Genomic DNA, 9,742 nt, shown 5'->3' on the forward strand with positions numbered 1-9,742 from the left:
ATATCTGATAACGGTTAACGTATTTGCATGGCCATAGAAGACATCCGGTGGTCTTGTGTTAATACTCATGTCCTCAAAAAAGGCTGTTTGGGTGACATACATACAGTATGTAAATAAGCACACTCGTAATTACCTGAGACTTTCAAATCAGATTGCTTAAGTGGGAATCTCGGGAATAAGAATCTAAAATAACTTCTAAGCGATATAATTTAACACAGTGAACAACCCTTGAACCATCAGCCTGCTGTTAGTTTAGGTCAATCCCTGAGTATCTTATTGTGTTTCATTTTGTAACAACTTTAGCATACTTACAGTTTATATATTTAAGAACAACGAACTTTCCTATGAATTAATAGTTGCGCTCACCATGCTCAATGTTCCGTTTTTTCACAGGCTCACAAGTGGTTTGAGGGACATTTTCTTTATGGCTAGATACTGCAGAACTGACTGTATTATTTTGAAATGATTTATTTAAGGCACATCGATTAAACATTAAAGCAGTGTTTCCCAACTTTTTTTCTGCCACGGCCCACTTTTTATGACAAAACAATTTCACGGCACAGCACTATTACACAAAGCCTAAACATCGTCAATATATTTCCTTTTCAAGATCTTATTCGTGTTTTCTGTCCGTGTTTACTTGTAATTTTTTAAATTCGGCTATGCCCAAAAAAAAAAAAAAAAAAAAAAAGAGTCACATACAGTGATCTATAGGCTAGCCTATATATAGATCAGTGGTCACATACAGTGCTTGCGTACTCTCATCGTCCGTCATTTTGACGGACAGGGTCGTAAGAATTTCGTCACAATCTATTATTAGCCTACCAGTCATTTTATATTTAATATTTTAATAATAAGACATTTAATAGCTTTTATTTTCGTTCACATTTTCATTTTTAATCATGAATTTACAGGACGAGTATATAGCAGATTACATATATATATATATATATATATATATATATATATATATATATATATATATATATATATATATATATATATATATATATTTTTTAAGAGAACAGATGAACAACAGAAACACGAAGCAGATTAATGTTTTTCCCCGCAGTGACAGCGGAGGCCACTAAAATATGATCAACACAACATTCAAAAAACAAATACGACTAAAATATGAACAAAACACGTAAAAATGAACTGAACAGAACTCAATCGACAACTCAAACCTTCCTCGTTTTCCGCATCGACTTAAACTGTGTACTCGCCTGTGCGTAATGAAACGCATCAAGGGAGACTGATGCTGAGGCAATTGTCATTAGATTTTGATTCTTCTTCTTTGCCTCGGACAGACGAATTCTCATGGCAGTTAATACAAACACTTTTATTAAGGACTCGTTTATGTTTAGGTCTAAGCGTTCAATAACTGGGGTCTCTGATAGGCCTATTCGTAAACGATACGATAATATTTCATTAAAAGAAATTATGAGACATTCAATTTCTCTTCACAAATCTGGACAGTTTTTAAATATTTTTTGTTGCTTAGTACTCTCAAAGACATTATTTGTGAAGCAAAAACATGTGTGTGAAAAACACTTTGGTGTGACGTCACTTCATAGACTTCAATGTAGCCTATTCTGCAGCGCTGACGCGAGTCACGTGAAAGAACCTTAACATTAATCATTGCTCTTCACAGTCACAAAAGTGACCAATCATGGTTTCAAAATGGCGAATTTCTCCAAAAGGTGAGGAGTTTGGATCCCTGAAATTATTAGTATTATTTTTTCCCCTGCATTTTTGTATTTTGTGGAATTTGATAATTTTCCATGGCACACCTGACAACACTGTTGTCTGTGTGCTCAATGGTTGGAAACACTGCTTTAAAGGGTTAGTTCACCCAAAAATGCCATTATTTACTTTCCATCTTGATGTTCCAAACATGTATGACTTTCTTTCTTCTGTGGAGCATTATAGACATTTTGATATTTTTCCCATACCACAAAAGTGAATGGTGACTGAGGCTTATGGTCCTCATCTCCTTTTGTGATTCAATCCTATTGTGGAAGTCCTGTAGGGTTTTATCAACATGACGATATACATGAGAATTAATCTTGGTGGGGAAAAGTGAGAAACAGTGTAAACCTTTTTATTTTTAAAATAAAGTTTAATAATAAATAATGTTAGATGGTATTCTTGGCATATTTCATGTCAACTCAGTAGTTTTATTTTTTTTTTCTTCACATTCAGGACAAAACAATAATGTTTTTCTAGCTAGGACGTTGTCCTTATGTTCAACTTTAGTCAACAAGCCAAGCCTTGACTAAAACCTTTCCATGTTTCGATTGTGAGATTATGCTTAGTCATATATCATAACAATCACAGGACCGATGTTCTGAGTTTGTGGCTCATGTGCATGCATAGATCATTTCCTACCGGCAGGTCAATGGGCTAACAGAGGCGCTGTGCAAGGCACTCTTCTGCCATCTTCAGGGTAAATCTTTCCATTTCAAGTGACAAACAAATGCTGATATAAACATGCCAAAACTGAGACAGTAAAACAGAATTTCCAGAAACAACAAAAATATAAAAAGTAACCTATAAAAATATCAAACCATTGTTTTGGCCAACAAACAATAATCTTAAAAAAATTGGTAATATAACATTTATAAATGCATAACATTAAACACATGTGACAACTTGCCCCATCCTGAAATTTGTTAAGAATTGCCCTGTGAATTCAGTTCAACATTTGTTCAAGGAATATTCTGGGTTCAATTCAAGTTAAGCTTAATCGAAAGCATTTGTAGTAATTCTTTTCTACATTCTTTACCAGAGTTACAGTGAGACACTTGCAAGGAATTGGGCCGTAAACATTAAAATACTCACTATTTCAAAAGTATTGCCACAAGAAATAAACAATATTTGTTTTAACATGATTTTAGTGTGATAAAATCACTTATTAACCTTTTCTGTGTAAAGTTATAGCCAATTTAGCCGTCATGCCACTTCGTTGGCATGACGATGTAAATCCACAAACCCCAAAATGACAAAATTATGATTTAAACAACTTTTTTTAAAGAAAAGGAGGGATGATACAAAATACTTTTTTGTGGTAATCAACATTATGCCACAAATGCTGTCGATTGAACTTAACATTTATTGAACCCGGAATATTCCTTCAACATTAGTTTGGTACCAGTCTCTCTCTAATCTATTGTATAATCACATTTCTCACTGTAGAAGTCCATTCATTGTGTTTGTGACAATTATCTAAGCATCCATGATTTAAGAATATAGGTTAAATGGACCCAAAGAGTCCTTAAATGGGCTAAATTGTGTTTGATCTTGACATTAGGAAGATACATTCCTTATATATATATATATACTGCAAAACAGCATACCGCTGCTCCAATACAATATCTAATCATTCACTTTCTCAATTAGAGAAACAGCAGGCCCATTTTATTAGCACACAAATGATATAGACATAGTGAATACCTTCTCCCTTCCCTCACATTGTTTCATAATCTAAATATAAAGAACACAAACACAAACACAACCATAATAAAAATTTAAAAACAGGTCCTACAGGTTCATTTGAGTTGATGTGAGGTATCTCACCTAACAAGTCACACTGTTCCTTGCAACTCATTCCTTAACCATGCTTCTCATTTAGTCCACAGTTATGTTTCAAGGTGAGCTTGAAGCAGAGGGACAGGTGACATGGGGAAAAAAATAACTCCTTCACTGAGACGGTCTGTACATCAGTCAGTGTCATTCTCAACGGTCATATTACAAGCCTACACTCTCAATAGAGACAGTGGGAAAATAATGGGATCTTTCAGGTTGTGATAATTGAAGAGCAGTAAAGGGCTTGACCAGGACTGGCCATTTACAAAGGTCGAAAAGGAGGTTATGTTACAGAACAGTGTTTTGATTAAGAGCCTGATTCCTCTTCTCCTGCACTTCATTGTAAACTGTAAGTAAATGCTGTTACAGTGTCTACTTGGAAATGTGAGATTTGTTTTTCTGTCTATCTCTTTTTATATGCTCTCTCAACATTGTAGTCATTCTCTCAACCTAATGTGATTCCATGGACTGAATGATTAACCCTTCGATGTTTTCTGATGATTACAGACTACATAAACAGAATACTGTATAGAAATGTGTGGCATACACAAAAAGTTTACTGAAATAAATGAAATAGTTTTATCCTCTTAGCCCCTGAAAACATTTTTGTTAATTTGTTGTATTTTGGCACAGGAGTATTTACTGTATGTTCCATAAATATCCCCCCCCCTCCACCCCACACACATTTATTAAAATTGTTTGTATTCTTCCATCTCAGATTCAAGTTCACTCCCCACACCTCTAAACATCTCAATGCAGTCTGTAAACATGAAACACATCCTTATATGGAGCCCTTTGCAGGTGCCCTGTTCCACTGTCAACTATACTGTGCAGTATCAGGGGTAAGCATATTTTCTATGGTTTCACAACATGTCTTTTGCTTCCACAGGATTAAGGTTGATGTGTTGCTGCAGCGTTTTCAGCTTAAATGTCTACAAACTGTCAATACATTGCTGAGATTTACAATAAATATTGTGCTACTACAATCCATGCATTAAATTAGTACCATGACCACAAACTGCACAGCAATCATTTTTATTGTTTACTGAGCTTTATGACCTGTTTGTTGGTGACTGACCAGTCCTCTGAGAAATATGCTTTATTTTTGCTGTTATGCATAAACTTTAAAGAAGTTCTGTATCTAGCAGTTTCATATGTATGGTAAATCACAATAAACATTTTGATGCACAGACATCAACATGTTTTTTGCAAGCAAAACTACTCACTACTCATTTCTGTTCTAATCTACATACTTATTTTGCCAGATATAATCTTGAACAAGATGACGTTTGCACTGTGTTGACATTATGCTATCTTAAACTTCATCTGGCAGAATGAGTATTTTTATGTTTTTAGCAATCATATTGAGTGACGTCAAAATGATTGAAACTCTTGGTAGAAAAAGGGATAGTTTTAATACGGTTACAATCTACCTCTTCCAAAATAACTAAATTCGGATGGATAATTTCAAATTCTGATGCAAGCCAGTGGCAGACATAGTTGTATATGCATCCTTTTATTTTTTGTTTGTCGCTGAATGAGTCATTTAACATTAGTTTCCACCCATTACAAAAATGCTGAGCTAATCTGCACGAAGCAATCATTACAAACGCACCCATTCTTGCACGTTGCTTTGTAGCGTGTCACAATGAAAATGTGAAATAAGGGAAAGTCTCTGACTTAAGCATAATATTTCAGTCATCTAAAGTTTTTAATACATGTCTCTGGTTCTCAGGGAGTATGAGTTACACAAACTGAATGGAACTTGGGTGGATGCATATGACTGCCAAGAGATTAGTGAAAACAAGTGTGACCTGACTTCTGACCTGGCCGCCAACTCTGACTACAGCATCCGCATAAAGACAAAATGCGATGGCCAGAAATCATGGGCACAACTACCAGCGACCTTCAACAGGATAAATAGTAAAGAGTTATTTGAGTGATTGTAGCTTTTTTTTATTTTCTAAAAACAAATTAGAGACATCAAAATAGCTTACTGAAACCACATATATTTTCTTTTGTCTGGAATAGCTGTGCTGTTGGCTCCTAAAATGATGATAGCTGTGGAGGGGGACCTCATTCAGGTTGCCCTCAGTACAACCCTTCCTTATATGACTGTAAACCTTCAAGTCTGGAAGGAGGGGGATGAACAGAATGTGAGCATCTCTTCCTATACATTTATTTTGTCACCAATCCTTTGTCTATATAATTGAGTTCAACTTGATAATTGATATTAGCTCTCAATATACTGTACAGTGGGGTCCACAAATTAAATTATTACCATAACTATATTTTATTCATTTTATGATATAACATTTCTTTGTTTTACACTTTTCAATAAAATACAGCTAATACTACAACATATTTGTATCCCAGATTTTTAACTTAGATTCCTGAATCCTACGGTTTTTGACATTCAGACTGACATTTTGTAATGAATGTCTTGCAGGCTTTACTTCATGTAATCAGAGCTTATCCCTATCATTTTTCCATTGCTGCTCATCGAGGGGAAGAGAGGATGTGCTTAAAGGCAGAATCACTCGTGGAGGTCATTAACAAGAGCTGCAGCACTGACACGCAGTGCGTCTTCATTCCTAGTGAGTGATCAATACAGGGTGTGATTGTTTGAGCAAATAAATGGTTTCAGGACATACTAGATGACATTCCATGTGTTTTTTAATGCAATAGGACTAAATTTTTCAAGAGAATTGACAGGATGATGAATGCAATACTGTGTTGTCCTATGCTGTGTTCACATTAACACATAATCTCATTCCAAGAGCAGACATCTGACTTTGTGAAGCCTTTGATGGTGAGCATAGCTGTGGTGGTAGCAGTTGCCATTTCCTGTATTTTGGGTTGGTCAGCAACACGTTTTGGTCCACAGATCAAACAAAACATTTGCCACAGAGAGCCCCTTCCTAATGTACTGGTAAGTGTATGTTTAACCTTATCAACAATTCCTGCCCAAACTGTCCTAGTTTTATTTGTTTGTTTTTTTGTTTGTAAGTAAGCATAGAAGCAAGGAAGGAAGTACAGAGGGAAGTAAGTACATAAAGAAGGATTATGTATGTAAGGAAGGAAGGAATGAAATATGTAAGGAAGTACAGAAGATAGAAAGGAAGGAAGGATAGAAGGAATTACATAAGGCAGGGAGTAGGTAGGAAGGAAAGAAGTACGTAACGAAAGCAAGGAAAGAAGGAAGTATGGAAGGAAGTTTGAAAGGAAGAAACTACGAAAGGAAGGAATAAGTATGTAAAAAAAGTAAGTATATAAGGAAAGATGCAAGAAGGAAGTACATAAGGAAAGAATAAGGAAGGGAGGAAGAAAGTATGGAAGAAAGGAAGGGAGTACAGAAGCTAGGAAGGAAGGAAATATGGAAGGAAGTACGAAAGGAAGGAATACAGTATGTACGCAAGGAAGTAAGTAGAAGGAAGTATGTAAGAAAATATAGACGCAAGGAAAGAAGGAAGTAGGTAAGGAAGTATAAAAGGAAGACGCTTGTAAAGAGAGTAGGTAGGAATGAATAAGGAAGGAGGCAAACAAGTACATAAGCAAGGAAATACAGAAGGAAGGAAGTACAGAATGAAATACGGAAGTATAAAAGGAAGGAAGTATGTAAGGAAGAAATCAAGAATAAACAAGGAAGGAAATAAGAAAGGAAGTACATAAGGGAAAAAGTACTTAAGTAAGGAAGTATGGAAGCAAGGATGTAAGGAAGTACGGAATGAAGGAATACGTACGTAAGGAAGTAAGTAGAAGGAAGTATGTATGGAAGCAAGTATGTAAGTATGAAAGAAAGGAAGTATGTACGGAAGAAATAAGGAATTAACAAGGAAGGAAATAAGAAAGGAAGTACATAAGGAAGAAAGTACTTAAGTAAGGAAGTACGGAAGCATGGATGTAAGGAAGTACGGAATGAAGGAATATGTACGTAAGGAAGTAAGTAGAATGAAGTACTTAAAGAAGCAAGTATGTAAGTAAGGAATGAAGGAAGGAAGGAAGGAAGGAAGAAGGGAAGGATGATGACCTTACAGAAAACTTTATTTTTATTAGTGTTTAACACAATTAAGGTGTATTTGCCCTGTTTAAAACATAATATGTTCAGAAAATCCTTCAAATCATAAGTGTTTACTTTTCTAGGTAAATGACCACTTTCTCTTGGTTTTTCCAGCTTCATGACTGGCCCACCAGCACACCCATTCTCTGTACAGATTATTCACTGGAATCCACAGACACACTTTTGCAGCTCCACCCTGCAGAGAGTCAGTGTACTGCTGTAAAGGCAGAGGGAACGGTCTGAGTGAGGCAGCGTACAGAACATGAGGCTGAAAATCAAACTCAAAATCAAACTCTTGAGCAGTTATGTCTAAGAGATCATGGTGTGTAGATGGACTGCTGTTACTAACTGCCGTTCAACCCAAAACATGACATTCTATGGTATTTCGCCTGAGGAAAAGGCAACTGAGAAGAAAAGTTTTGTGTCAGGCATTTGAATTAAACCAGCTCTTGGAGGAAAAAGGGACAGTTGAAAGATTAACCTCTTCCAACAGAACTCAAAAGGAGCATTGCGGTTCAGCTTGCAGACAGTACAGACAGACGTTACCAAGGTTTTTTCCTTGTTCAAGAATGAAGAATGCTAAAGAATATAATCTGTGTCCTTTGATAATGATTTGTGTTGAATTTTATGAAAAATAAGTGTTAATAATGGTTGATGCCGGAAACTCACAGCTCCAAATGATGGACCCAGAAGTCCTGTAGCCATCTTAAAAACGTAACTGACAAATGTGGAAATAACACCTTATTCTGAGAAAAATTATAAAAAAAAAGAAATGGAGAACGGAACAGAATTGTATATGCACCAAGGAATAATGTATTTTCAGTTGGTCATTATAACACAATAACCCCCAACAGGGAGACCAGGACCCCAACTGGAAGCAGAGGGGTTTTGTAAAACTCTGAAGGTTTATATTTTTTGCAAAAATTACCTGCTGACAGTACATTAAACCACTTATTACATGGCTACTTAATAAATAAATCGATACATGGAAATCATATCAGAAGAAAGAGACCCCAGACTGATTTGAGAGGAATGAAAATAGCACAGCTACTGTATGTAGAAAACAGTACATTTTAAAGTTTTGCAGTCATTACACAACAATGACCGCAGAATGCCATGATTAACCAATCAGAATTAATTATTTCAAATAGCCATGCAATAAGATACAGATAACATATGTGGGGTGTAGGGGTGTAAATAACGAATTACAAATACTCACTTTACAGTAATTAAGTAGTTTTCCCCTGGAATTGTACTTTTTTAAGAAGTTTAAAAATTGTATACTTTTACTTTTACTTGAGTATGTTTTAAGTGCTGTAACTGTACTTTTAATGTGCTATTTTCCCACCATCTGTGTTCGCTTCGTCCCTGTTCTGATTAAATTTTTATCTATCAACATTATTGGCTACAGAGAGTCTCATGAGTCCCGTCAAATCACAGACTTGAACACCAGCTGTAGATATGGCGCCAACTGTGGAGGATGCCTCAAGCAGAGACATTGCTCTAGCCTCAAGCACAGTTCAACACCTGGAAGGGATTTTTGCAGTGAAAAAGGCCAATCGCATGATTGTGTCATGTGAGTTTAACTTGTTCAGATATCAGCATTAATCCTGCCTCTAATTTGATGAAACATATCGAGGTAAATTTAATATTTCTTCTTACTAAATTCTGTGTGTCTATAATGTAACCTTTAAATGAGCTTTCTATCACTGAGATTATTGGGTTGATGTGAGAGATTAAGGCAATGTCATCAATAGGGCTGTGCGATAAAACAATCTTGATGTTTATATGAAAAAAATAAATAAATAAAAGAGAGATGTCTGCAATATCGATGATAAACTTTTGATGTTATACATCTAGAACTGGGGTGTTCATTAAAATGATCACAATAGCAAGAGCACCACTGATTGGTTGATCTAGATAAAATATAAAAGATTATCCTGTTTGATTGACAGGCGGCTAATGTTTGAGTGCTATTGCAATCATATACACTATAATTCCACCAATGCCCGTCTTGATGAGGATTTAATGTAAACGCAGTCAGTTTGGTCTACAGTGAATTTAAACAGTGGGACAAAAATCGTATTTGCATCA

General features: G+C 35.6%; 1 protein-coding gene across 1 annotated transcript; it reads left to right on the plus strand.

Annotated features, from left to right (window-relative positions):
• The first annotated feature begins 3,638 nt into the window (after positions 1–3,638).
• crfb16 (cytokine receptor family member B16) lies at positions 3,639–9,405 on the plus strand. The gene is made up of 7 exons (XM_052134758.1): positions 3,639–3,937; positions 4,307–4,430; positions 5,324–5,511; positions 5,620–5,744; positions 6,038–6,185; positions 6,369–6,520; positions 7,763–9,405. The coding sequence occupies exons 1-7, from the start codon at positions 3,874–3,876 to the stop codon at positions 7,889–7,891; spliced, it is 930 nt and encodes a 309-aa protein (XP_051990718.1). The 5' UTR covers positions 3,639–3,873; the 3' UTR covers positions 7,892–9,405.
• The last annotated feature ends 337 nt before the right edge of the window (positions 9,406–9,742 follow it).

The sequence above is a fragment of the Xyrauchen texanus genome, chromosome 9 (genome assembly GCF_025860055.1).
Source record: "Xyrauchen texanus isolate HMW12.3.18 chromosome 9, RBS_HiC_50CHRs, whole genome shotgun sequence".
In the NCBI taxonomy this organism is placed as follows: Eukaryota; Metazoa; Chordata; class Actinopteri; order Cypriniformes; family Catostomidae; genus Xyrauchen; species Xyrauchen texanus.

What these genes read in the sequence shown, in the direction of transcription:
- crfb16 (XM_052134758.1), top strand. Translation starts at nt 3,874, where the DNA reads ATGTTACAGAACAGTGTTTTGATTAAGAGCCTGATTCCTCTTCTCCTG. An exon ending in CCTGCACTTCATTGTAAACT is followed by an intron (nt 3,938 to 4,306) that starts GTAAGTAAATGC and finishes CTTCCATCTCAG; the next exon opens with ATTCAAGTTCACTCCCCACA. An exon ending in GCAGTGCGTCTTCATTCCTA is followed by an intron (nt 6,186 to 6,368) that starts GTGAGTGATCAA and finishes TCTCATTCCAAG; the next exon opens with AGCAGACATCTGACTTTGTG.